This window comes from Ictidomys tridecemlineatus, chromosome 2 (assembly GCF_052094955.1).
Source record: "Ictidomys tridecemlineatus isolate mIctTri1 chromosome 2, mIctTri1.hap1, whole genome shotgun sequence".
Taxonomy (NCBI): Eukaryota; Metazoa; Chordata; class Mammalia; order Rodentia; family Sciuridae; genus Ictidomys; species Ictidomys tridecemlineatus.
In genome coordinates this window covers 14155974-14183023 of record NC_135478.1, presented here as the reverse complement: position 1 = coordinate 14183023, position 27050 = coordinate 14155974, and the positions used below count along the sequence as shown (strand labels likewise).

The 27050-nt window shown below is 59.8% G+C and overlaps 1 protein-coding gene across 2 annotated transcripts; it reads right to left on the bottom strand.

Moving 5' to 3' along the window:
* Window positions 1–2133: 2133 nt before the first annotated feature.
* Fcho1 (FCH and mu domain containing endocytic adaptor 1) lies at window positions 2134–27050 on the bottom strand. 2 transcript variants are annotated; one of them, XM_078037804.1, is made up of 28 exons: window positions 26945–27050; window positions 22222–22302; window positions 21763–21832; window positions 17407–17498; window positions 16145–16219; window positions 14965–15106; window positions 13467–13619; window positions 13123–13227; window positions 11812–11910; window positions 11624–11720; window positions 10699–10743; window positions 10514–10592; window positions 10018–10042; window positions 9673–9729; window positions 9118–9297; window positions 9010–9034; window positions 8467–8518; window positions 7961–8052; window positions 7311–7580; window positions 6076–6188; window positions 5899–5986; window positions 5658–5766; window positions 5034–5189; window positions 4608–4740; window positions 4081–4280; window positions 3091–3146; window positions 2618–2782; window positions 2134–2365 (listed from the first exon to the last, which is right to left on the bottom strand). In XM_078037804.1, the coding sequence occupies exons 3-28, from the start codon at window positions 21787–21789 to the stop codon at window positions 2343–2345; spliced, it is 2658 nt and encodes an 885-aa protein (XP_077893930.1). In that variant the 5' UTR covers window positions 21790–21832; window positions 22222–22302; window positions 26945–27050; the 3' UTR covers window positions 2134–2342. The 2 variants fall into 2 exon arrangements, with proteins under 2 accessions (XP_077893930.1, XP_077893929.1); XM_078037803.1 differs by lacking the exons at window positions 21763–21832; window positions 22222–22302; window positions 26945–27050 and adding an exon at window positions 19701–21717.

The window sequence follows — 27050 nt, the reverse complement described above, 5'->3', positions numbered from 1 at the left end:
TGTGACAAAAACCAGGCCCAAAAGGCCACAAGGGTGTGACTCCCTTGACTTGAGAGTCCAGAGACAGAACCGGGGCCTGCCAATGCAGTGGGGGTCTCCTTTGGGGAGGTGAACGTGTCCTAGAGGGAGTCGGAAGCCCTACATTTTGAATGTCCTGAGCGCCGCGGGGCAAGTTCACGGTCAATTTTCTTTTTTCTTTTTTTTAAAAAGAGGAGAGAGAGAGAGAATTTTTTTTTAATATTTATTATTTTTTAGTTTTCGGCGGACACAACATCTTTGTTGGTATGTGGTGCTGAGGATCGAACCCGGGCCGCACGCATGCCAGGCGAGCGCGCTACCGCTTGAGCCACATCCCCAGCCCCTCCCGGTCAATTTTCTGTTGTGTGAATTTCAGTTTATTTGTTTATTTTCAGTACGGGGATGGAGCCTGGGGGCACTCCGCCACTGAGCCCCATCTCCAGCCCTTTTAAAGGTGTTCTCAGCTCTGAGACGGGGTCTCCCCAGGTTGACGGGGCTGACCTGGCGTCGGGACCCTCTTGCCTCAGCTCCTAAGTCGCTGGGATGACAGGTGTGTGACGCAGGCCTGGCTCGCCTCAGAGACTGGCACACACAAGCCCACCAGGGGACTTGACAGAGCACCGTGCGACTGGTCACTGTGGCAGAGCAGAGATTGGGAGCCACCCAAACGGGGGAGACCAGAGAGCTGTAAACAGCTGAATGACACCACGCCCTCTGGGGCTGGCCAGTTTAATGGGTCCCTGCCCGCTCTGTTGGGACGCACCCTCCTGAGATAGGCGCGTGTCACACAAGCAGGGCAGGGCAATCAGGCGGTCACTCCCAAGAAAAATGCCTCCTGTGTTTTAAAAGGTGCCCGGCCTGACTCAGGACCCAGGAAAACAAATTCAAGGCAGCATGAGGCTCCATGTTCCTGCCGCTTATCAGATGGGCGGGGACCCAAGCCTCGATAAGCCAGTGTGTTGGAGGTAGCAGCAGATGGTGGCATTCAGACAGCAGCTCCGGGCTTGCAGATGGCACCCACACCATCAGCCCCGTGGCCACACAAGACTCTCTGGGGGGACCAAGGCCACCAGCCCTGCACACACATGGATGGTGGGGACACTGCCATCGGCTTTGACCTTCTGTGGGGCTATGGCTCCCTCCCCTCCCCCCAACCCACTGTGGAGTCAGGAAGGTGCCCCAGCTCCAGGGTTCCCCCCCTTTTTTTTTAACATATGAAGAAACCGAGGACAGGAGGACGGGAGGGGATATTATAAATGGGGTTTTGAGGTGTGAGTAGGAGCTTGCAAGATGGGGAAGCGCCTCCCCGCCCTGGCCTAGCCAGCCATCCCCCTCCTCTTCAGACAAGGAAGGAGGATCAAAAAGCGAAGGGCAAGTCTCAAGCCACATCCTGCTTCCTGTTTCCTGTTTCTGAAACTCCATCTGGTGCAGGCTTGGTTCCTCTCAGGTTGTAGGATCCCTCAGGGTCAGACTGAGTGGCGGTCCCCAGGTGCCTCTCAGGACCCAGGACCATCTGCTGAGCTCAGACCTGCTCCCCGGCACTGTCTACCCTGGGCCCCACCAGGCCACTCTGCTCCCCGCCTCCTGGCACTCTGTGTACTCAGCTCCCCGAGGCCACCATGAAGGGGGCTGCAGACGAGGACCCCTAGGCTCAAGCCGCTCAGTCAAAGTCAGTGATGGCCGCGTCGCTCTGGACCCAGGCCCCTGCTCCTAAGTCTTTCAGCTTCCAAGAACTTTGTCCTGCTTACAGCTGCGCCCCCTGCCTGGCCCACCCCGGAGATCGCTTTCCCGTGGGGCTCAAACTCTGCCTGGGTGCCCGCCCGCCTTATAAACTCCTGCTCAAACGTCAAAGCCCCATTTATGATGCCCCTCCCTAGGACATTTTCTTAACTCCTTGGGAAGAGCTCTGGGTGCCCTAATCTAGGCTCCTGTAGTCCTTGTCCCTCCCACTAGCCCAGTTCTGAGCCCGTGGGCCCTGGGTCTGGCTTTTGTCCCTCGAAAGCTTATAGGATAAGCAAAGTGCAAGGTGTGGGGCGAGATACCCTAGAAACACCAGGCCGCACCCCTGCAGCCCTGTCCCTCTCCACTCCGACTGTATGAAGGCGACACTCTGGAGCAAGATAAGGTCTCCTTTTTTATTTTGTTAGAAAATAAAGTGTTTATTCGAAGAACATTAAAAGGCCAGGACCCGGGGCGTTGGCGGGAGGAGGCGGGTCGGCTCAGCCGGGCTGGGGGGGCTCCTCTCCAGAGTCTGGCCTCGGGGGGCGGGGGGCGGCCCGGCTCCCAGCAGGAGGGCGGGGGGTGAGTGAGCACCTCGTCCCAGCTCAGCAGCTCACCAGGTACATCCCTGTGGCAGTGGGGACAGTGAGGAGGGCCTGACCTTCCGGTCCCCTCGGTGTCCCCCGTGTGATGTTCCCATGGTCTCTGCCTGGGGTCCCAGCAGCCCCTTGAGGGGCGGGAGGACCGAGTGGGGGTGGGGGTGAAACCTTCAAACGCCCCCTCCTGCCAAATTCCTCCCATAGCCCGGCGAAGCAGGTGACAGGGCCCAGTGGGGCCTGGCACGGCCCCAGCTCCAGTGCCTGGTGGCAGGTGACGGTACCTGTGGCGAACCTCCTCTTCACCAGCGACATGCGGTAGCCGTTGCCCACCAGCTCCAGGTCCACGCCCGACAGAGTGGCCCCCTCGCTGGTGAACTGTGCGGCCACAGGGCTGGGCGTGCTGGGCCCAGACACGGGCTCCCAGCTGGCAGAGAGGTGGCCAGCGCCTAGGGAGGCCTGAGGTGAGCTGCCCCCGCCCAGCGCGGTCCCACCGTCCCTGCGCTGGAAACCCTTGGCTCTGTGGCTCACCTGCCCCGCCCACCTCCTCTTGCACCCATGCACCCTTTTCTTCTGGCCCCGCTGGTTGACACGGCAGTCCTACCACAGGGTCTTTGCATCTGCCATGCCCACCCCCTGGGTTGTCTTCTTCTCCCACATTTTTCAAGCCCACTTCTCACCACTAGCATCCTCCCCAGTCTGAATAAGTGCCTCCCACCTGGGATCTCCCCGTCCTTCATGCACACCCATAACTCACCTGCTGCCTCAGACACATCTGGAAGCTTCCACATGAACCGCTTCTCCTCCAGGCTCCTGGCAGTGAGAGAAGTTTGGTCAGGTCTTCACCAGAGAAGATGCTAGAAGCCCGTGGGCACAGTTTGGCCACTTCCTGGTCCCCTGCGTGACCCCCACAGGCCCACTTCCCAGCCTCGCCTCTGTTTCCCCATCTGTGAAAGGGGTGGGCATGGAGCCGCTGATGCCCGACAGCACTTTGAAAAGGTGCATTCAATCCTCCTGCACAGCAGGTGCCGCCTTTTGTACAAAACGAAGGTGGGCCCGGGCCCACGGCTCAGGGGTAGAGCACCCACCGTGTGCCTGGGCCCCTGGGTTCCAACCCCAGCACCGCAAAAAAATTTAAAAAATAAATTTAAAAAGTGGTGGGGGGCCAGACTGGCGGCTGCACCAGGAATGGGGGGGCAGTCGGGTTTTGGTGTGGCCTCAGGCCGAGGAGCCTCCGTGCCTGTCTCCCCCTCCATAAGTGGGGAGGTGAGAGGCACCTGGGACTGCTGAGGACCAAGACCCCCGGCAGAGGCCTGCTCCCGCCTGCTGTGGAGGAAGCTCTGCAGAAATCATTAGTTTTTAAGTTCATTGTTCTGTTGCTTGTTGGCGGTGCTGAGGTGGACCCCAGGCCGCACATAGGAGGGCGGGCTCTGGTGCTGAATTTCTTTTTGAGATGGGATCTCCTGGTGTGGCCCTGGCTGGGTTCAAACTCCTGAGCTCAAGCCAGCCTCCTGTCTCGGCCTCCACATAGCTGGGACCGCAGGTGGGTGCCACTGTACCCGGCTCCAAAATTATTGAAATCATCCCCAGCTCTAAGCAAGGTAGGCGCCGTCAGGGGTCCAGGCTTGGCTGGACCTATGGCTGCCACAACCCTGGGTGCTACACAGGTCCCCACGTGGGAGAGGACGGGAGGGGAGGGGAGGGGAGGGCAGGGCTGGGCTGGGCTGGGCGTGGGTCGGCCTCGTACCAGGTGGCAGCAGGCTGTAGGCGGACATTGGTCACAGGCTCCCCCACGGGCAGCAGGATCTGGACGTTGGTGAGCGGCGTGGACACGGCCGTGGCCCCAGCGCGGTAGCTGTACTCCACCGAGACCTGGGTGAGCGAGGCCGCGCACTGCCAGTGGACGCTCAGCTGCAGAGGCAGGGACTGGGGGCCGGGGCGGGAGAACTGAGGGGACAAAAGCAAGAGAGACACAGCTCGGGTTTATGTCCTGCCACCCCGAGACCTTGCCTCGCCACCCACCATTCTACCACGCTGACAGCACCACACACATATCTTCCAAGCACCCCAGGCCGGTGCAGGAGAATTTAGTGTATTACACTATGTGTCCAGCAGAGGGCAGGCGAGCACCTCATTTTAACAAAATCGGCCAGACAAGTTCAAGTCCATGGTTCTGGGGCGGGGCCTCTTCCAATTTGCATAATTGTACCATCTGCACCAATGGGGGAAGGCCCCCCAGGGCGCGGCGAGGCCCCACCCCGGCTCCGGGCCCACCTGGTATCGCAGCAGCACCACGTTGTAGTAGGAAGCCGTGGGGTTCTGCTCCGCCTGGCGCTGCAGGGCCTCGGTCAGAGCTGCCATATTGAGCCAGAAGTCTTTGGTGTCCGGGTCGCTCTGGGAGGGGTCACTGTGCAGACAGGGGCTCATCACCCCCAGCCCTCAGGAAATGCCCTCCCAGGGCTTTCTTCTATGCCAGCGGCTCCCTAAAGACGTGATTTCTTGTCCCACCCTCGGCCCAGGAAAGCCCTACTTGGGCTGGAGGTGAGGGCAGTAGAGGAGTCAAGGAAAGCAAGGTTCAGAGAGGGCAAGCAGCTTATCCCAGGCCACACAGCAAATCCCAAGAGGCACAGTAGAAATTCAGAGCTCGGGAGCCACTGACCCCCCAGTGTAAGGCCCCTTTCCACTGGGCATGCCCAGTACCTGAAGAGCAGGTCAGCACTGGGCTGGAAGTGCTCGATGGGGGCCGTGTGCACGAGCCTGAAGCTGAGGACGGGTGGGGGCGGGGTCCCGTTGAACACTCGCATGATACCAGCAGGAAAGGTCATGGTCAGCTCCCCGGTGACTCGAGCCAGGCAGCTGGGGAGTGGGGGACGTAGTGGCTCAGGGCTCTGCCAGGAGCCCTATCCCCCTCCCCTGGGTCCACCACAGCTGGGGGTTCCCAGTCCCCAATCCAGCAAGGCCCTAATCAAGCCAGCAGGCCTGTCACCCTGCCTGGAGGAGAAGAAGCCACCCAGGACTGAGGGAGAAAGAAGGCCCCTCCCGTTTGCTTTTCTGGACCAAGACCTCAAGCCGCAATGGCTGCGTGGTGCAGCGGTCCTCAGCCTGGGCTTGGGTCAAACACTCTCCTCCTCCTTGTGGTATGACAGGAAGGTCCTTCCTGCTGATCCACCCAGGGACGTCGCTCACCCCACCTGCCCCTGACTGGGCACAGTGGCCTTGGGGAGCCCTGCTCCGACGCCCTCTGGGGCTGAGAATCGTGTCTGCTACTTCCAGACCCAGACACCAGCCTTGGAGCCCTCGGTATCCTCCCCGACCTTGTCACACCTGGGGCTGTGGCCTCGGAAGTAGGCGTGGACGTACTCCGTGAAGGCTGTGGCCACAGGCAGGGCATCCTGGGAGCCGAGGACCACAGGGCTTGGGCCCCGGGAGACTCCTGGGGTGGGAGGAAGAAACCCATCACACGGATGCGCACAGGCCCTGACGACGCACCCTGCCACAGCCACCAGCTGCCGCCCAGACCAGAGACAGGGTGCCCGAGGCTGGGGGCCAGAGCTGCCCCACGTACCGTGTCCCGTCTGGGAGGAGAAGCCCGGCCGCTCCGAGGTGATGCTGGGGGCGGAGGAGCCCAGGGGGGAGGGGCTCAGGGGCCGAGACTGGAGGGAGGACAGGGGTGGGGGCTAGAAATGGAGGCCAAGAACCACCCAGGCCACTCCCAGCCAGTTCCTGTCACATCCTCACTTACCAGGTCACCGTTGCTGCGGGTGAGCGGGCAAGACACCTTTCTGGAGCGTGGCCTCCGGGGTGGGGCAGCGAGGCCCTCCCTAGAGGTGCCATCGGCGGGTGGGGGCACCAGGTCTGGGAGGAGCGTGGAGAACAGGCCCAGATGAGCCACCGCCCTGGGTCTCACCCTGGGTCTCCGGGGGCCCCCCAGGGGCAGGGACTCAGCCACAAACAGGGGGAGAAGGGCTTCAGGAAGACGAAGCCTGGAGTCGGGCGGGCACCACCCACAGCCCGAGCCTCCAGACACTGGCAGCCAGACAAGGGCGAGCGCCTCAGGGGGTGGGCACGCAGGGCTGGGGGCCACGGTCAGCAGCTATGACACCCACTTCCGAGGGTGAGGGCTGCCTAGGTGACCTGGGTCTGCACCTCACCCTCCTCTGTTAACTAACGGGGCACGTGTGGCCCCTCGAACTGGCTCAGCCAGGTTCTTTCCCATGGAGCGCGTCAAGGACACTGGCCAGCAGCGCTGGGGACAGTGTGTGGTCAGAGCTACCTCTGGACCCTGGGGGGCCACCCCTGCCTGCTCCCTTCCTCCACCTGTCCTCGCGCCCCTCTGGCCCTGCCTGCTCAACCCCAGGCTCTCCTCCCTGGGTGGCCTCCCTCCCAGCTGATGACATCTTCACACAGCTGTGACATGCCACCCTTGCCTCACCCCCCCTCCCCACCTGGCTGGCCATCTGGTAGGCTCTTCTCCACCCTTACCCGAGGCCGCTCTTCCTTCACCTTCCCTCCCTCCCAAGCTGCCAGAGGGAGCATGTGACCCTAGAGTCACGCATGTCCTGTGCTTCCTCCATTCGAAGCCCTGCAGGGCGCCCCTTCCTCAAGGAGCATGTCACAGTCCTCCCAGGCCCAGGCGCCTCCTCCCGCCCCCCCTCTCCCTGGGGGTTCCTCAAACGTGCCCAGCAGCGCCTGCCAGGGCCTCTTCCCAGGCTGTGGCGACACCTCCCAGCAGCCCCGCCCCCATCCAGGGGCCCCGCCCATCCTCACTGCCGTCAAATCTTAGCACAAATGTCCTTCCCCCAGAGGCCTCCACCCAGCACCTGTGATCCCCTGCCTTGTTAAATATGGACCTCGTTATCACCCCTGTAGAGGTGGGGGTCACCTCATCCCGCCAGTGTCCCCAGAAGTCTGATCAGGCCCTGCCTACCGGGGGCACTCAGTCCCCTCCAATCTCAGGGACAAGGTCACTGGACTCACCTCCTCCGGCCTCCAGTCCCCAAGGGCCTGGCGATGGTGCCAGGCGCTGCGGAGAGTCGGGTGGCGGTGGGGGCCGTGTTCCCCTGGGTTCAGGGGGCTGTGCCCTACAGGTGGGCGGGCTCTGCGGGGTGCCCGGGCGGGGGACCCAGGAATCCGGGGAGGGGCCGGGTGCTGCATGGGAAGGAGAGTCGAGGCCAGAGTCTTCCACGTTTTCAGGTGACGAGGAGGAGAAAGGGGAGGGGCTGGAGGTGAACCCGAGGCTGCTGGAGCCTAGGGGAGCCAACAGACGGTCAGCGTGGGCCGGCCCACACGGAGTCCCCGCCCACCCTCCTTCAGGCCGCACCCACGGGGCGGGAAGGTGGGTTCCCATTCTCGGTTGTCCATCTCCTTAATGTCCTCTCCACTGTGACCCACCACTGCTACCCAGGCCCAAGCACAGACCGCCACCCTCTACGTCTGTCCCACTGGAAAGCGTCCATCAGCTATGGCCCCGCCCGCTCACGTGACGACCCCGCCCACTTATGCAAAGGTGCCCATCTTCTATCCTAGACCAGCCTCCCTTCCCATTGGCCCCGTCTTCCCTCCTCCTGGCCTATCCTTGGCCCCACCCATTCCCTTGCTAGCCACGCCCACACCCCTGTTCCCATCACCTGTAAAATCTTCATGGTCAAAGGCTGACTCCAGGGGTGGCCCAAAGAGATTCTTGGATACCTGCTCGTCCAAGGGCAGCTTTTCTGCACAGCTGTGGACCAGGAGGCCAAGAGGGGCGGGGGTCTATTGGCTGCGTGCCTTGTCTCCCGCCCAGAGCCTTTTCGAGGTCTCTGTCCTGAGCTGTTCCTGCAGTTGTACCTATGGCCACTCCTACTCCTCCTCGGGTTCAGCCCCCATCCCAAGTGAAGCCACCCCTTCCTGTCTGCAGCGGCTGCGCGGCCTGAGCTTCTCCACAGCACTGATGAGCACACTTAATTCAATGAGCCACTAGAATGTGACTGAGAACAGAGACCTGTCTTGGTCACGTACCCCAAAACCCGCACGGGGCAAGTATACAGAAGGTGCTTCATAAGCCAGAGGCACAAGGCAGAGACAAGGGGAGGAGGTAGGGGCGGCCCACACCCGCCACACCAGTTGGTTCCATGTCCCACCTTGTGGAACCTACCTGCTGGTCCTTGGGGCAGACCGAGGCCTCTGTGGTTTCCCAGCAGCGTCCCCTGTGGGAGACACCCTCCTTGAGCCCTCCTGTCACCCTGCCTGCAGCACTGCTCATTGCCCACACCACCACCCTGAGACTCAGGAGAATCAGAGGTTCAAGAAGGAGCCAAGCCAACCTGTCCCCAGGTGTGGGCTCTTTTCCTAGCCCCAGCTTCTCCTTTCGATTTTCTCTTTCTTTCTTTTTTTGATATTTATTTTTTTTAGCGGCAGTTGGACACATACCTTTATTGCATTTATTTATTTTTATGTGGTGCTGAGGATCAAACCCTGGGCCTCGTACGTGCGAGGCCAAGTGCTCTACCATGAGCCCCAGCCCCAGCCCTCCTTTCAATTTTCATTTAATGTATTCTTATTTTACAAAGGAGGAGACTGAGGGTCAGAGTGGTTAAGCAGCCTGCCCCATGTTACTGGGGTTCAAATTCACACCCAAATCCAGGACCAGCTTTCCCTCCAAGCGTTCTTAGCCAAACCAAGACAGAAGGCTACTCACGTGAAGAATGGCGTTTCATGGTGCCCTGTGGACAAACGAGGCAGCGTCAGGCACAGGTGCATCCAGCCGGCCCTGCCGCACACCCAGAGCAACCCTCCCACACCTCACCCCTGGGCCTGGAGGTAGGATGAGGCTGCCCGCTGTGGCCCTGAGCTGTGCCGCCGCAGCCTCGGGGTTACAGGATGGAGCCCGAGCTGGCACGGGCTTGATGTGCACGTGGAACTTCCGAGGCTCCTCGTCGTCAAAGTCAGAGTCACTAGAGGAGAAGCGAGAAGGCTCGGCCGTGCTTAGGCCTCAGTCAAGGAGCCAAGCAGATCCCAGCAGCCCTCAGATCCCACCCTGTCCCTCCTGCTCAAACGTAAAGAGACCCCGCACAGTCCCTCTGCTCACACTGCCTGGCAAACTCCTATTCAGCTGCAAAACCTCAACACTGGTGCCCCTTCCTCCAGGAAGCCCTTGGACTCTCCTTCTGGGACAATCCAACCGCCTCTCTCACTCTTGCCCGTCCCTGACCCCACAGAACAGCTGTTTACATCTGGACCGGTTCCCTCCACGGCGGAGGCCCTATCCAGGGTGGACACGGGGCGGTTGCTAGTGGCAGCCTGGACAGAGCTTTGTCCCTGCTGTGCCAACAGTGGTTCCCAGGGACATCAGAAGGATATTGTTCTGGGTCACGTCAGGTCGGACGGTGAAACCTTCTTCATCCACCTCTGGACACATCTGGGGGTGGAGAGTGACGAGGTGGGTCCCCCCGGTTGAACTTTCCCCTCCAGGGCCTGGCTCTGACCCACACCTGCCCCTTCCCCTGGTGTGTGGCAGGTTCCAGGGGCACGCTGAAGTGTCGTGGGGTGTCGGTCCCTCCCACGCGGCCCTCAGGTGGGATCTGAGCCCAGCCCCAAGCTGCACTCCCTGGGGTTCCCACCCCGCCCAGTTTCACCTGGGATTCAGGTGAGAACAGACCCCGCCCACCCGCAGTCAGCCCCTCCCAAGCCCCTCCCGGGCACTCACCCCTGAGTCGGGTTCCAGGAAATCTCTGGGGAGGAAGGGGGAGGTGTCAGCGTCAGGGGCCCTGGGACCTGGGGCGCCTGAACTCCCCGCCTAGGCCAGCCCCGGGCCATGGGACCTGGCGCTTGCTCACGGTGGGGAGTCTGGAGTCAGCCAGGGAAGGAGGCCGCTGGAGCTGGACTTCAGGGCTGGCCTCCTGGACCGGCCGGGGCAGGGGTAATCCTTGGCCACCATGGGCCAGGAAGCCCCAGGCCTGGCCTTGGTGCATGGACAGACTCCAGCCAGGTTGGGCTTTGGCTCCGTGGCGCTACCCTGGGGCAGAGGTTCTCGTGGGCCAGCCTGGGAAGAGGGAGTCCTGGGCTAGCCTGGGACAGGGGCTACTCTGAGCTACCCACAGAGGTCAATGGGCAATACTGGGCTAGCCTGGGATAGGGAGACTCCTGAGTGGGGGATTTCTGGGCTAGCCTGGACCGGGACCAGGCGGCAGGGCCTTCCTCACATGGCGGCTCGAGGCTCCCGCTCCCGCCGGCTTAGTCCTGGAAGGCGGAAGGCCTTGGATCCCCGCAGGCGTTTCATTGCTGAGGACAGATGGAGGTGGCTGAGCTGGGCGGGTGCCCCCTTCCCAGGCAGGTCCCCCCCTCACCCGGCGGTCTAGCCTGGGCGACCAGGCCCAGACGTACTTGCCTTCCTGCAGCGCGGCCGCACTGTAGCTCTCAAAGTCCAGAGGTCCTGGGACAGGGAGGTGGAGGTGGGCGGGCCTGGCACGGGTGGCCGAACGCCACACGGCTTGGGCCCGCAGTCAGCCAGGTAGGTAAAAGCGGAACAGCCCAGCCAGGGCGTGGGCGGGTGGGCTCAGGGGCTGCTCTGCCACTGGCTGGGTGGTGCCACCTGAGCCATCTAGACACTTGCAGCATTTCCAGGTGGAACTTGGGTTGGGTCAGGGGATGGACCAAGATGGGCCTGGACACCCAGAGGAGGAGCTGGGACTCTCCCAAGATGATGGGGAGGCAAGGGGCGTGTGAGAGGGCGGCAGACCTGGGGCCAATCAAGGGCAAGAATGGGGGGCCACATAAGGAGGGGCGGCCTGAGCAGGGCCTGAGCCACAGAGACAACAAGGAGGAAGGACAGGCCTCACTGGCTGAGTAGACTTGGGGACAGTGACGTAGTAGTGGACAGATCACCGAGCACTGTGAGAATTACTGTGAGTATATTCTCATCCCCACTTTCCAGGTGAGGGAACTTAGAAGTGAAGACACATGTCCTAGGTCACACGGCCAGCAAGGAAGAAAGGACCCAGACCAGGTCTGATTCTCAAACTTGCCCTCAGCTCCTCTCAGCCCCCACATCTGGGCTTTTCCAAATTCGTCTTGTGCTCAACAACACTCAATAGCTCCCTGGGGCCCTTGGGGTGGAGTCTGAACTCCGAGCGTGGCTTTCTGGAATCTTCTAGACAGACACACCAGACCAGCCATCAAATTCTCTTCCTACCTGGGCTGGAAACTTGGAATTGTCACCAACCATTTTTCTGATGAAGAAACCAAGGCCCAGTCTCCTGCCTCTTTCTCTGCAGCTGTGGCCCCCAGCCTGGCCGCCATCTCTGCCGACTCACCTGGCTTCTCCTGGCCCGTGCCCTTGCTCTCAGCAAACTTCCTGAGCAGCATCTCCACGGTGACGTTCTCTATGTTCTGCTTAAATTCCTCGTGCACCTGGGTGGGTGGGAGGGCAGGGTGTGTAACTGGCAGGGTCCTCTTGCCCAGCACGGGCCCCAGCCTCATCCTGCACACCAGCCGTCGTCACCTGCCCAATCTGCACGTGAGTGTCCTCCACCGAGTGTGCGTAGGAGCCCAGCAGCGCCTTCATGTGTCGCAGGTGGGTCTCCTCCATGGCTTGGAAGCGCTGAGGCAGGAAGAAAGGAGTGAATGGAAATGTAGAATGGCCATGTGACCAATCAGAACCTCCCAGCTCTCTGGCCTCAGTGATTGATTAGAGAAAGAACCAATGAAAGTCTGCCCTAGGACTTTAGCTGGAACTAGGAGAAAAGATGCTTCATTCCTGAGCCAAAGAGTTATTGGGATACAAATGGGGGCAGCTGGCAGCCACTTTTCTGTGTGCACACACTGTACATGTGAGTATGTGCACATGTGTACACACGCACACAAACACACACACATACACGCCGGCATGTCTAATGTCTGCCTGGGGATCAAGTCCCCAGGGAAGAAGACTGATTAGAGAATCAGAGAGACACAAGCTTTCTGCCAACACCATTTGGGCACCTGAATCCATCCATGCCTGAAGCCTCCACACCCCCTCAAAAAAATTCTTCAGTTCACTGACCCTAAAAAATTCATACATTTAAGTAAACATTTCTTTCTTTTTTGATATGGGGGATTGAACCCAGAAGTGATTAAGCCACATCCGCAGTCCCCCCCCCCCGCCTTTTTAATCTTCTTTAGAGTCAGAGATTCACTTAGTTGCTTAGGGCCTTGATAATTTGCTTAAGCTGGCTTTGAAATCACAATCCTCCTGTCTCAGCCTCCCAAATCACTGGGATTACAGGTGAATGCTACCATGCCAGGCTTAAATAAAAGTTTCTATCACTTGCAACTTGAAAAAGAATTCTTATTCTGAGTCCTGAGATTCTAGTCTACTCTTGGTCCATGTGGGTAGATGGAGACCCAGAGAGGTGCAGTAACTTGCAAAGTAACACAGCTCTTGAGGGACAGAGGCTGGGCGGCCTTCCAGCCACCAAGGAATCTCAGGAGATACTTGGCTTCTGAACTTTGCCCTTCTTCAAAAATCTCCCCAATAGAATGGAAATAATAATAGCAGCCCAGGGCGTGGCTTCCGAGTCCCTGGTACTAGTCTGAAAACTTCAGAGTTGCTCATTTAACCTTCGCTGCTCTATGAGGCAGGCACTATTAGAGTCTCCGTTTTACAGATGGGGAAACTGAAGCACAAGATAATTTGGCTTCTGAAATAATGTCAACGACAATAATAGGTCTTAGGCCTACGATCCTAAGCACCCCAGGACGGGGTCGGTGGGAGGTGTCCCGGGCCAGGGACGCGCAGCCCTCGGGGTGCGGATCTCTGGGGCCGGCTTCCTACCAGCGCCGAGTCCAGCATCTTGTGCTCGAAGTCGGCCCGGGCCGAGTTGTACTTCTCCACCGCGCGCCGCAGGCTCTCTGCCGCCTTCTTGGTTTTGGTTTCTGCCTAGGAGGCACAGGGAGGGGATGGCATTGGGATGGCATTGGGATGGGGACACACAGAGGACTTTCCCAGCCCAGACTTGTCACCTGGCAGGTGGGTTCCTGGGGTACCCAGGGCTCAGTGGCCACACGCAGGCCCAGTGACCCCCTCTGTGCGACACATTTTCGTTCTGACCAGGCAGCCCCGAGGCCCTGCGGCAGATCCCTCAGACCCACGCGCTGCAGCGGCCGCCACCTGCACACCTTGTCCATCTCTTTCTGGCTGGTGTTCTCTCTGCGCAGGCGCTCCTGGTCCATGCAGCGGCTCAGGTAGTTCTCGCGAGACTTGGGCAGCAGCTGGCTGACGCCCGAGAGCACCTGCACTGCGTCCAGGGTGCCCAGCGTTTCCTCCTTGCACTGTAGGGGGTGGGGAAGGGGCGCGTGGGTGCCACCTGCGCCCAGGCAGGGACCGTAATACTCTGAGTATTTTATTTGTCCCAGAGTATTTTGGCGGGGCCTGGTGGCGCTCGCCTGGAATCCCAGTGGCTCGGGAGGCTGAGGCAGGAGCACCGCGGGCTCGAAGGCAGCCTCAGCAAGTTAGGCCCGGAGCAACTTTGGGAGACCCTGACTCTAAGTAAAGCGAAAAGGGCTGGGGATGTGGCTCAGTGAGCAGCCCGGAACCTAATAATAATAATAATAATTGCAAGTTGAAAACACTGAACATGGGGACTGTATCGATTCCGCCCAACCCACCTGCACCCTGGCTTAGCCACAGGGCACACTGTGGGGTCCCCGTTCCATGGGGCTAACAGGTGCTGTGCTCCCTGCAGCTGCCCAGCTTCACAACAGAGGATCGGAACTAACTAACCCAGAGAAAGTTCCGAATTCACAGTTCCAATTCTATTTCTACAGAATGCAGGACACTGCTGCACTGTTGTGAAGTTAAAAAAAAAAAAAAAAAAATCGTACGCCAGCATTCTAAACTGGGACCCTTTGTAAGTGCAAAGAATTTTTTTTGAATAATGACAAACTTGAGAGATGTGGGATCCTGAATTTAAGGCTTGGATTACCCAAGATTCTAGTCTTTTGGGTTTTGTTTTATTTATGTTTGGTTTTGGTACCAGGATTTGAACCCAGAGGCGTTTAACCACGGAGCCACATCCGCAGCTCTTTTTATTACATTTTTATTTAGAGACAGAGTCTCCCTGAGTTGCTTAGGGCCTTGCTGAGTTGCTGAGGCTGGCTTTGAACCCGCGATCCTCCTGAGACGCTGGGATCGCAGGCGTGCACCCGGGTCTAGGTTTTTAAGTCTAGAAATGTTAGGTATCAAGCCAGGCACCGTCCAGGGCTCTGAAACAGGTCGGTGAGCGAGCACTGTCTGTACAGAACAGAGAGCCAGTGTGCTGGGCTTGTCCCCGACCTGGACTCTCCTTGTAGCACAAAACCAGCTTGAGACACTATGCACAGGAAAGAGCGAGGCTGTGTGGCACTGGAGTCTGCATGTCACAGTCTCCACGCAGCAAAAGACAGCATCTGCTCCGAGCTGTGCAGAAGCCTCCCGGGCTGAGGCTGGCCACTGCCTGTAGCCCAGGGTCCCCACTGAGCCCCGCCCCCGCCCCCTGCTGCTGCTGCTGGGCTCTGAGTTCATCAAGCCCAGGGGGGTCGGGTGTGTGGAGGTGGCGGGCATCTGGGGGCATCCCCAGGTCTGGAGGCCGCAGGAGGCCTGGGACCCGGATGCGCTGACCCCGCCCCCTGGACGCACCCTCTTGTGGGCCTTGAGCTGCTCCTCCCCGTAGCGCAGCACGTCCTTGATGAGGTCCTGCAGCTTCCGCGTCAGCTCCAGGTGACACAGCGCCAGCTTGTCGGAGGAGACTCGGAAGACCTCCCAGAGCGGGGCGAAGGTCCTGGGGGCAGGCCGGGGTTACCCCCAGGGTCTGCCAGGACCCACCCCACTGAAGTCCCCGCACACAGGGCAATGGCCTCGGCTGCACATCTCCTGCGGGCCTGGCCCTGCGAAGCCTCGCTCATCTTCATTAATATCTATATTTTTTCATTTTCCAGGGTTGGGGACAGAACCCACAGCTTCCCATGCTAGGCGGGCGCTCAGCCACTGAGCCCCATTCTTAGTCCCAGAGCTACAACTTAAGTCCTGTACGGACCCAGGAGTCCTTCCTGGGCGAGGCACAGTCCCCTGGTCTCCAGGCCCCAGCTGATTATTCCCACTCGGTGAGACTCCAGGTGGGCAGACTAAGTCCCCTGTGGCCTTTGCCCCTCGCAGGGGCTCCTCCAGTGCTCCCCCCCACACCTTCTCTCCCTGCTGCCTCCGCCCCAGCCCTCCCCATCGGGTGGCCCCACAGCAACCACAAGGAACTTTGTGAATGCCCAGGGACCACATCACAGGTGGCTTGTGCCTGAGGTCCCTATGGCCTGTCCACCTCCACTCCCCTCTCCCCCATCATTCCCTCCTCACCCCCCAGGCAACCAGGTGAGCCTCCTTGTTCTTCCTTGCACAGGCCATGTGTGCTGCTGCCTCAGGGCCTTTGCACTGGCGGGGCCACCTGCCTGGGTCTCTGGCCCTCAGACACTCCCAGGGCCAGCTCTTTCTGCACGTTAAGGCCCGGGCTCACTGCAGCTGAGTCTGCTCCAGAGGAAGTGCCCACCCTCTCGCGATCCTACTTTGTTTCCTGCCTAGCACTTCTCACTCAGGGAAAGGACTTGGTTATGTGTGAGTTTAACTTGTGTCTCATGGGACATGGGACAAAGGTCCCATGGGCTGTAGTTGTCTGGCACACAGAAGGTGCTCAGCAAATACATGTGCAATGACACATGAAGAAGCCAGAGAGTGAACTCTACACGTCACGTCACGTGAGTAAAGACACATCCACCCCGGAAGGCTCCCGATGCCCCAGGCCCAGCGCCCTGGTGACCCCTGCTCCACTCACCCCATGGGGGTCCCGTTGCTGGCCAGCTTGGAGAGTTTCGCCATTGCCTTTGAGTATGTCTCCTCGATGGTGGCTCTGGGTGGAAGCACAGGGGGGCGGGGAGATGGCGGAGGTTCTTTCGGGGCACCTGGGAGAGCACTAGCCCTGGACCTCCGCTCCCCATCTCCAGTGTCTAAGCAGTGGCTCTCAAGGAGGGCATTTTGGAAATTTGGGCAAGAGATCCGTTTCCGCTAAGCCATGCCCTTGGCCAACATCAGCAGTGTTGGTAGCAGCGGGAGGAAAAAATATTGGAGCACATAATGGGCACCGAGTGGAGCGCTTCATATGGTTTGTTTCACTTAACTGCAGGAGAAAAGCTCATTTTTCCTTTTTCCCTCTGGGCAGATCCTGCTAAATGCCGCCTCATGTCTAGTCACATCTTCCTTCAAACAAAACCTCAGTTTTCCGGGGCATCAATGTATCCACTTAGAAGCTACCCCAGGGGCTGGGGCTGAATGGTAGAGGCTTGCCCAGCACGTGGGAGGCACGGGGTTTCACCCTCAGCACCACATTAAAGAAAGAAAGAAAGGTATTGTATCAGTGTATAGCTAAAATAATAATAATAATTTTTTTTTAAAAAAAAGGAATACCAGCTGTATACAGTGGCACATGCCTATAATCCCATCGACTTGGGAGGCTGAGGCAGGAGGATGGCAAGTTCAAAGGCAGCCTCAGCAAAAATGAGGCGCTAAGCAACTCAGGGAGACCCTGTGTCTAAAAAAAGTATTAAAAGGGCTGGGGATGTGGCGCAGTGGTTAGGTGTCCCTGGGTTCAATCTCTGGTACCAAAAAATAAAAAAAAAAAGGTCATACCAGTGGAGCGGAGGCTGCCTCGCCCTGCAGTTAGTTCATCACGTGCGCATGTGCGTGTTGGAATGTGGGCTATTCCAGCAAATGTGTTTTCATTCATCATCCTCAAGGCGCGAGATGGAGTTTAAAAATCCCCCCCTCCAAGTAGGTTCTATCATCCGAAGGGAGGCTTTAGAGCGAGGGTGGTTATTGTTTACAAGGGGACGTGGAGTTGACAGGGCCCGGAACCATTGGTCTCGAGGGTCCTCAAGACCCTTTGGTTCCTCGAGGTCCCGGGAATTTGGACCTGGCGGGTGGGGGAGGGTACCTGGCAAGGCAGGTGCAGGACCTGAGGGGAGGTGGGCGGGGCCACAGGGGGCGTGGTCACATGGCTGTGGGCGTGGCCGCATGGTAGGTAGGGCTTGGGGACCTCACCTCTCCCGGATGAAGTCAGCCAGCTCCTTGGTGGAGACGGGCCCCTGCTTCACGCTGTGGTACAGCACCTCAAAGCCATGATTTTTCTCACCCTGAGGGGATGGAGGTGAAGATTAAGAAAGTTGGTGGGAGATGAGGCTAACGATGTTGCCTAGCAACGGGGGCAGGGCCAAGGAACAGGAGTCCATCCCTGGCTTGAGCCAATCGGTCTGTGGCACTTCCCCTTGGCCCCAGTTCCTGGACTTTAAATTGAACCAATCAGAGAAAAAGCCTGGGGTTTGGGGCCCGTAGTTGAGGGAACGAGAATCTCAGTTGTTCTTTGTGTCTCTGTTATCTTTGGGTCCTGGTCTTTCTGCTTCTGTTTGCCTCAGTCTCGGTAAGGTTTTTCCCCTCTGATTTTTCTCTCTCTCTCCATCAATGCGGAATAGTGGTGACAAAAGATATTAGAAGCCAAGAGAAAACCATGAGCCTTAGAAAGATGCTGAACCAGAAGGAATCGAGTAACGTGTGTCTTTAGTCAAGTTGCTGGATGGAACCAAACCTGAAGCCACCTTGCCACACAGCTGTCCAGTTTTCTAAGCCAGTGAATCCCATCCCTGTTGTTCGAGTCGCTGTAGCGGTGTTTTCCATTCTTTTCAACATGGAAACTCCCTCTCTGAGGCTCAGGTCAGGGCCTGGGTCTGAGTTCTTTCTCAGGACCCAGAAAAGCCCAGCACAGGGTGAGGCCCAAAAAACACAAACTTTTGAGAATTTTGAATAAGTGAACAAATGTTATTTTGCTGTAAACAGTTAGTGCCGGTGGGAGCTGAGCCTCTACCCTGCGCCTACGGATGCCTCACCCCAAACCTCTTTCCTCCAAGTTCTGGGGCTGTCACCGTCCCTCATCCACCTCTTTCATGGGAATGAAGGCTGATCTCCGTCAGGGTCCCCAAAGCCCCCAAAGCAATTCTAGTTTTTGCTAATTCTCTGCTACTTAACATTTTAAACCTCTTTCTTCTCCAAATGTATTTATGTGAGGGCAACTCTTACTGCTATCCAAAATAGGACACCGGGACCCCTTTCCATCTGAAAGTGTAGGAAAAGTGACTTGACACTTTTGGGGTGTGTGTGGGGGGATTCTGGGGATTCTCAGGGCACTCCATCACTGAGCCACACCCCAGTCTTATTTTGCATTTTATTTAGAGACAGGGTCTCACTGAGTTGCTTAGTGCCTCACCATTGCTGAGGCTGGCTTTGAACTCAGGATCCTCCTGTCTCAGCCTCCCTAGCCACTGGGATTACAGGCGTGCATCACCGTGCCTGGCAGGTGATATTTTAATGCCAGCCAGATCCTGTCACCTGTGAAGGGTGCCATGTCTGAACACTGAACTGTCCATTCAGAAGGGTGTTGATTTTAGCACCGATGATGCTTTGTAATCAGGACGGAAAGATGAGGTGGAGAGAGCCAAGCTTCTTTCTGCCTGTCTCTGTCTCTCTCTCTCTGTATGTTGGGGAGGGAACCCAGGGCCTTGCGCAGCTAGACAGGGCTCCTCCGCCCGGCCCCGCCCCCGTGCCACTTAATTCCCAGTAGAAGTCCCTGGACCCTCCCTCTGGCCACACTGGGCAGTGTCTTCCGTTCACCTGCCCAGTCACCTGGAAGCTGGAAGGCTGGTCGGAAGTCCTGCTAGATGACCTCCTGCTGCACACACGGGAGGCTGAACCAGATTCAGAGAATGAGCAAAAGCTAGAATTGCCTTTGGGGCTTTGGGGACCCTGACGGGGATCCACCTGGTTCATCCAGCTGAGAGGTGGCTGGCTCCCCGCCCCAGCTACCCAAGGCTCGGAGAGGGACGAGGCAGCCTCCAGCCCAAGGTTCCCGACAGCCACGGCTCACTCTAGAATCACTGATGGCTCTGGTCAGTGGTCCATCAGCTGCTCAAGTTCAAGTTCCCTTGGATTGGAACTGCTTTTCCAGCCTCAGCTCCTGGTTTCTTCCCGCCTCGCCAGGAAGGCAGTAACCGATACAGGGACACGTGGTCCCTTGGCACTACACCTTTGCCCAGGGGTCCCACCACCAGCCCTCCACCCGGCCTGCCCCGCCCACCTCAGCCCCTCCCACCTGCCAGTCCCTCCCAGCCTCCAGATCCTCCCGCCAGCCCCGCCCATCCCGCCAGCCCCGCCCACTTCACTAGGGCCCTTCCACACCAGCCTCCTCCCAAGCGGCTCAGAACCCCACTTCCCCGGGCGCTCTGGTCGTCCCTCCAGCTTCCTGTCTAGACCTGTATTTTCAGGCTCCAGTGCTACACCCCCCTTACATGCACTGAGTGTCGTAGAGTTGGTGACTTCGCCTCTCTGGGTCTCAGTTCCTCCTCCGACAGTGACAGCACCCAGCTCACCCGGGTCTTGGTGAGGGGGGCTGGCACAGCGCTGGGCAAGGGGCCTCCTGGGGCATAGTGAGGGCTTGGCAAACAGCCGCCGCAGGGCTCACTGCCCCCCGGGGATCCTCGGGTGAGGCTGCTCCAGGCACTGTCACCCAGGCCAGCATCTGGGCCTGACTCGGAGCCAACCACTGGCCTGGTTCCCAGGGCTGGCAAACGCCCAGCCGTGTCTGCCTTCCTCAGAGTGGGCTGGCAGCCGAGGGTCCTAGGGGGGCTGTCTTGGGTGTGTGTCTCCTTCAAGAACCTCTGGATCCCAGTACTGCCCAAGGACCTTCCCATCACAGCTTGATCATGGCCCTCTCCTGCTCACACTTCCCCCATGGCTCCCTAGTGCCCTCCATGCCTCTTGCCTTGCCCGGCTCAAGGAGACTGACGCATCCCTGTCTGTCTGGGTCACCCCTGATGAGAGAGTCTCCTTTGGACCACCCAGAGCCCAGCCCTGCCCAGCCTGTGTGGGGGCTCTAATGCAAGCCACTGATTGAAAGAAGCATTACTAAGGGCTGGGGTGTGGGTCAGTGGCAGAGCCTTTGCCCTCCAGGCCCACGGCCCTGGCTTCAATTCCAGTACTAAAAAGAGACCTCGCTGGAGTCTGGAGGTTTCTGTCATGGACAGGGTGTCCGAGGCACTCCCGTGTCCCAGGAAGACGGAATTCCAATGCCATTTCCCACACGGGGTAACTGGGCTGGAGGAGGCAGAACCAAATTCCAATCCGGAGCTCAGAGCTCTGGCGCGGGAGCTGGGGTGTCTTTGGGTGGGGGTGGTTTCTATTTTTTTTTTTCTTTGCTCATCTGAATTTTCTATGGGGAGTCTGCGCACTTTGTGCAATTAAAAAGGACTTAAAATAAATGTAGGTGCCTCGTACATTAAAAGACATCTGAAATAGACGTAGGTACCGCGGCCAGGACTCCAGCTTCTGAGGCTCTAACCATCAGCCCCCTCCCACAGAGGTCCTCATGGGGGCTCAGAGACACAGAGTCCCCCAGGTCACACAGCCATTCAGAGGCAGAGCTGGGGAGTCAGACCCCTGGGGAGAGGGTGCAGGTCAGACACCGCCCCCAGGTGGCAAGAGGGTCTGGTCCCTTTAAGAAAGTGAATGCGGGTAAGAGGAGCCCCAGCTGGGAGGGGAGAAAGGAGGGAGCCTGCTTGTTGCCAGGGGCAACTGGTTGCCTGACAACAGGCTTCCTCTGGCGAGCCCAGGCCTGCAGTTGAGGAAGGGGCTTTCTGCAGGCCCCTGGTCCTGAGGCTCACCCTCCTTAGCCACCTCTGCAGGGCGCGTCCTGCTCTCTGAGCTGGCCACCAATGTCACGCCTCTGGGCTTCCACCCAGCCTGCCCCTGGGCCTGGAGGACACAGCCGCACCCCGGGTGCCCCTGCGCTGGGCTTGCCCTGGCCCTGCAGTGGGGGGTGTCCGGCCGTCGGTGTCCCCTAGACTCGAGCTCCTCTCTCGGAGCTGGACGGAGGCTCTTGGGGGCCCCAGGGCCTTCCCGGGCAGGGGGTCATGGGGCCAGAGGGAGGGAGTCCTCTGCGTCCCGCGTCCTGTTCCCATCCTGGGTGGGGAAGGAGCGCAGGGGACACAGGGGTCAGGCCAAGAAAACTCCCCAAGTCTCCGGGATGGGAAGGGCCTGGGAAGCCCCGGCTGGAGTGACCCCGCGTCGGGCGCTCGCTCTGGCCCCGGTTGGTGTCCTGAGCCTGCACTTTTTTGCTGGGCAATTTCAGCTACCAGATTCCTCCTCTGGGCTGTGGCTTCCTGACTTGCCCAAGGTCACAAGGTCTGTGAGGTCTGAGGGTGTGGATTCTAACCCAGCCTGACTCTGGCTGCTTTGACTTCTACCTGCAGCAGACCCTCTTCCCTGTCCACGAGACATTCAGTCTCCCCATCTCCATAAAAGTCCATATGGCCCTGCCGGGGGAGCCCCCACCAAAATAAGAGTAGGTCTTACCCAAAAATGTTCCCCAAAGTACGACATCCTGATGGCCTCTATGGAGACCCCTGCAGGCCCTCTCCGATACCTGTCTGAAGAAAAAGGCAAATTTGAGCCACACAGTCCTGACAAGTGCCAGCCCCAGCCTGAGTAGGGGAAAGTGGGAGGAGGGAGAGGCGGATGCCCTGAGGCTGGGCTGGGGTGGGGACCAGGAGTAGGGGGTGGTGGTGGTGACTGGGCTCTGGTCCTGCAGCCCCTAGTCTATGAACAGAGCTGATCGCAGATGCCCCAGTCTCATGGGGTCGGGTCTGCACTAGATGGAGGGACAGGTGTGGAGTGCAGGTGGGGAAGGAAGGGCACGGAGCTCGGGGTTTGAGCAGGTGTAGAAGTTCGTGGGCAAAGGTGGGAGTGGGAGTGGGTGAGCTCGGCCCAGGCGATGGGAGAAGCCCGCCCCTCTGAAGAGGGAAAGCCACTTGCCAAGGTCCCGCAGCAGGCAGTGACAGCAGGCTTGACCCTGCCACGGCGGAACCCAGACCTGCCCTCAGATGCGCACGGCTCCTGTGGGAAGAGAGTCTGGTGGGGAGGGGTCCCTGGAGTGTCCCTGAAGGTCCCCCTGAGGTCTCTTGAGTCCCTCTTCACAGTCCCCCCGCAGGCTCCTTCAGCAGGGCGAGCTTGCCCCCCCTGGTGACCCCGCCAGCGGCCCCTGGAGGCCAGTGCGCACTGTGCTCTGAGCCGCTGTCCAGCCGCAGGCCTTGGTTCCCCTCTGCAGCCCACGGTGGGCGCCCGGGAGGGCCTGGCTGGGGAACCCCGGCTCTGCACGGGGCTGGGCCTCGCCGCCCGGTGGGGGAGGGCCGCAGGGTGTCCTTGGCGTGTTCCGAGACCAGGCTGGTCACTGGAGCCTGCAGGCCTCATCCATAATTCATGACCCCACGGGCAGCTCGGCAGCAGCTGGGAGCCTGGGAGGCACAGTGGCAGCGGGGACAGGGCCGGGTCACTGCAGGCTGGGGAGGCACCCTGGGTCCACCAGGAAAGGACTGAGCAGGACGCTGGGCATGGCTGCCCCTCTCTGAGCCTCAGGTGACCCATCCAGCCCCCGCCCCTGGTCCTCATGTGTCTCTAGGCACCCGCCGAGTGCCGGCTCCGACCAGGGCAACGCCAGGACCTCTGAGATGACAGCCCTGAGCCTGGCCCCCCAAAGGTCCCCAGTCGAGCCGGGCAGAGCCAGACACAGGTGTCCTTAATCTGCTGTGGTCAGGGAGGGGCCGACGGAAGGACAAAGGCTGGACTTCAGCAGGGGCCAGGGGGGCTGAGCCTGTGGGGCACGCCTGCACCTGTCACGCCGGCCACCAGGAAAGCGGAGGCAGGGGAATTGCAAGGTGGAGGCCAGCCTTGGCAACTGAGGGAGACCCTGACTCCAAAATAAAATAAAAACACAGTAAGCACCAGGCAGAGGCTGGGGGCGGGGGGAGCGCTCCGGGTTCAAGCCCCAGCACTGCCAAAAAAAACAAAAGACCGGGGCATGATGGATGGGGCTTTAAAGCATCTGCAGGAGTTCACCGGTTCATCGTTAGTTTCAGCAAATTTACCCCACACCACCCTGTGCCGGCCAGGCTGCAGCCCCTGGGGAACTTCTGCTCCCAGGGGAGTCCCGAGCCAACCTAATTTGGCGACATGAGGCACTGCAGCCTGATGTCCCAAGGGAGGAAAGTCCCAAATGCTCAGATCATCTCTGGCCATGAGCGGGACCAGGAGCCGAGCTGAAGGAGACGGGGCCCTGCGGCACCAGGCACGACTTAGTTTAAAACTAAGGAAAGCTGAACCCAGTTCCCTTGGGCCTCGCGGGTGCAGGCTCTTCCCGGGCCGGCGCCGGGCAGAGCAGACTCAGTTCTGCTGGACGCTCGCTCAGGGATCCCCGGTTCCCCAGAAACCAACCGCCTCACTCCACGGGGGCCTGCCCTCTCTGCCCCCCAGCACCCGTAGGTGCCCTGCTGCGCCCAAACCCTCACACCTGGCCATCACCCGCCTTCGGGCCCCATCGAGGAGACAGGCACAGAGGGAGGTGGCCGTCTCGGGGACGGGGCTGTGCTCCTCTAACCCCGGCCTGGCTGCGGCCAGTCTCCCACCCACAACCCCCTCTGTGGCTCCGGCTCCTTGTCCCCAGCCCCCGCCACCACTCAGAGCTTCGGGGGCAGGAGCCAAAGCCAAGGATGGCTCACCCTGAGGTGGCCCGGCCCAGGAAATGACACCACTGCGGGTCCCACACCCAGCCCAGGCAGAGGCCTCCCTTCTGCTCCTGCTGGGGCCCAGGAGGGCCCGAGAGCCCCCAGGCCGGGACGCAACTCACCCAACGGGGCGTCCCTCAGGGCAGGCACCAGGCGAGGGCCACAGGCCCCTGTCACTTCCGTTGCCGTGTGGTGTGTGGGGGAGACAGGAAGCTCACCCTGCCCCGCCTACCACCCAACTGCCACCTCACCTCCCCGCCCTGATGGGTCCCCAGGGACCTCTCTGTACCCACAGGAGGCCGTGTGGGTGGGTAAACTGAGGCTGTGCGCGGGGCCCCGCCTGGGGCTCTCATCACTGAACAAATCATAACCACAACGAGGACCGTGAGGAGCAGCACCCCAGCCGAGCGGCACCCCTGGCCCCGCACCCCTGAACCCGCCAGCCCAAGGTGCTCCCTCCCTCCACGCAAAGAAATTTAACATGACATTTTCCGCAGCGTTGGCACCAAGACGAGGGTATTAATAAAAGGCTCCCCTGGACCCCAAAAGTTCTCCTTCCTTTTTCTTCTGATTTGGAAAGAAGTTAAACGACCCCTAAAAATGCCGGGAGTCGGAGTGACTCTGCTGACCGCATCCCATCCCAGGCTGCCCGGCCTCTGCAGTGCCCTGGCCGAGCCCAGAGATGGATAGACACTTGCCCAAGGTTACACAGCCGTCTGCCAGCTGACCCCAGATGCCCCTGACCTGCTTTCCCAGCACCAATTCCCGAAAACCTGGGACTCAGATGTGAGCCGCCCAGGAGCAGATGACATGGGACAGGAACCAAGTCAGCAAAGAAGGCACGGCCCAAGCTCCCAGCCTGGGGACCCGGTGGGGGCTGGTTGGGGGTCAAGGCCCCTGGCCTTTTGCTGGACGACCTGGGCGGTCCCTGCCTTCTCTGGCTTCCAGGACCCTATAAACAGAACCAGACGCGTCCTGCTGGGCTCAGTGCGTACAGGTTACAATGAGTTTCCCTTCCTCCCCACTGACCGGTCCCCATGGGTGCCACGCCATTTCTAAGATCAGCTCTGTCACCAGGACTGTGACCAGTTACACAGACCCGCTGGCTTCTCACCACGGTGTGCCCAGGCAGTGTCTCCTCTGGTGGGGAAACTGAGGCACGGGCCCAGGTCCTGCCATGACTCAGCCGAGGGAGAGGTGGCCTCTGAGCTGGCTCTCAGGAAGGTTTTCAGCTTTCCCTACTGGTCCCCTCCCTCTCCATCGTGTCCTGTGGCACACACATCTATTGAGTGCCGACTGAGTACCTGACTTTACAGACAACACCCTTTGAAGACGTCCCTCCCTCTGTCCCCTTTCTGGTCAGCTGGGACACCATTTAGTGAGCAGCAATATTATAATTAATAGGATAATGATCACATCTGCATTACGGCGCCCCCTCCTCCCACGGTCTCCTCTGGTCTTCCCAGAGGGCTCATCCCACTTCACAGAGGAGCAAAGCAAGGCAAAGCCACAGGCAGGCAGAGGCAGGGGTCTCAGGCTCTCATCCTGGAACTCACCCCTCTGCCCACTGATGGGACAAAGCTGCAAAGGACAGAGAGAGGCTGGCCTGTCACCTCCCACCTCTTCCTCCTGCCCAGGACCCAGCCCAGGAACTGGCTCGCCCCTGGCGTGGGTGAAGGTATGTGGGTCAGGGTGTGCCCCAGGCAGCTCCACTGGTGAGACCAGGGTCGAGTCCCTGTTCTAACAATTGCAGCTTGGTCATGTTTTACTAGTGGACAGGACTGTCCCCTTCTTATCCTCAGCCCGCTGGCAATGCCAGAGTGTCACCATCAACCCATTTTGCAGTGCAGTAAACTGAGGCACAGAGGCCAGTAAGGCCCATTGAGGGGTCTTCAAACCCCACCATTCTCTTGACCCCCATCCTAAGCAAGAGGAAAATCAGTCCACCGAAAAGCGGGGCAGGTGGGTTCAGAAGCGGGAGGGTGCAGGGTCGAAGCCCCCAATCTCAACTTTCAAAAGAGAGGAAACAAAGGCTCGGGGAGGTGCTGTCACCTGCCCAAGGTCACAAGTGAGGCAGGTCCATTGTGCTGCCTCCTGGTCCCCAATGCGGCTGGGGCAGGTGATCAGGGGATGGAGGCAGATGGAGGGGCTGCCCACCACCCAGCACTCCCCCGCACCCCACTCGCAGCCAGCCTCAGGCAAGATCTTAATTTACCTCCATTTATTTTCATCCCTAGGAACAGATGCTGCTGCTCCCCCTCACACACTCACACACCGGGGAGGGACCCCTCCAATCCAGGCTCCAGGCCTTTCTAGGCCTGGCCTGGCCAGTCCCCGCCAGGAGGGGACCCCACACTATCTCCTCCCCAGAATTCCAACCTCAGGGTCCCATAAAGGATGCCAGGGGAAAGACCTCCGTCCCAGCTTTAAGGTGGATGCTGGGTCGGGACATTTAGATGTGGGGAGAGGAGACCCCGGGTTCCTCCAGCTGCCAGGCCTAAATAGGGGTTCACAGTGGAGAAAAGGGGAAGCAGGTCCTTCATCTCAATCCCTAGGGGTCTGCAGGCCAAAGTTGGGAAGAAAAAAATTGGGAGTGGTTCCCACCTCGTCTGCCCAGGTTTGCAGGCTGGAAGGAGAGTGGCGCCCCCATCTTTGAAGCCCCAGAACCTAGGCAAGATCCAGGCTTAGAATAAAGGGATTTGGGGAGGGGTCTTGCTGTACAGCCACCCCGCTGCACGCTCTAATTCTAGGCCAGGAGATGGGGTGCTGGGGAGGGGGTCCCCATCTTTGCCTCTGAATCCCCGTCTGCCACCGCGGGGGAGGCCGGGGCGCCCACCGCGCAGCCCCCTACCCCGGCCGCCAGCCCTCGCGCGCCGCCGCGCCTTCGCCCGCCGCAGCCTCCAGTGCCGCTGGGCACAGTGCGCACGGGGGAACTGCGATGCCCGGGGACGCCGAGGGGTCCCGGGGACAGCACTCACCTCTCTAGCTCGGGCAGACCCCGCGCCCGCCGCCACCTGCGGCTCGGTTGCTGACACCCGAGCCCGCCCCGCCCCTCCCTCCGCGGCTGCGGCGAGGCTGCCTGGT

Coding starts and splice junctions, on each gene's coding strand:
- Fcho1 (XM_078037803.1), bottom strand. CDS start 20,102: ATGGGAAGGTCCTTGGGCAGTACTGGGATCCAGAGGTTCTTGAAGGAG. Junction 17,499..19,700: donor CTCTACGACACTCAGTGCAT/GTAAGGGGGGTG, acceptor CCATCCCCTCAG/GGTGAGAAAAATCATGGCTT. Junction 10,744..11,623: donor CACGGGCCAGGAGAAGCCAG/GTGAGTCGGCAG, acceptor TCCCTGTCCCAG/GACCTCTGGACTTTGAGAGC.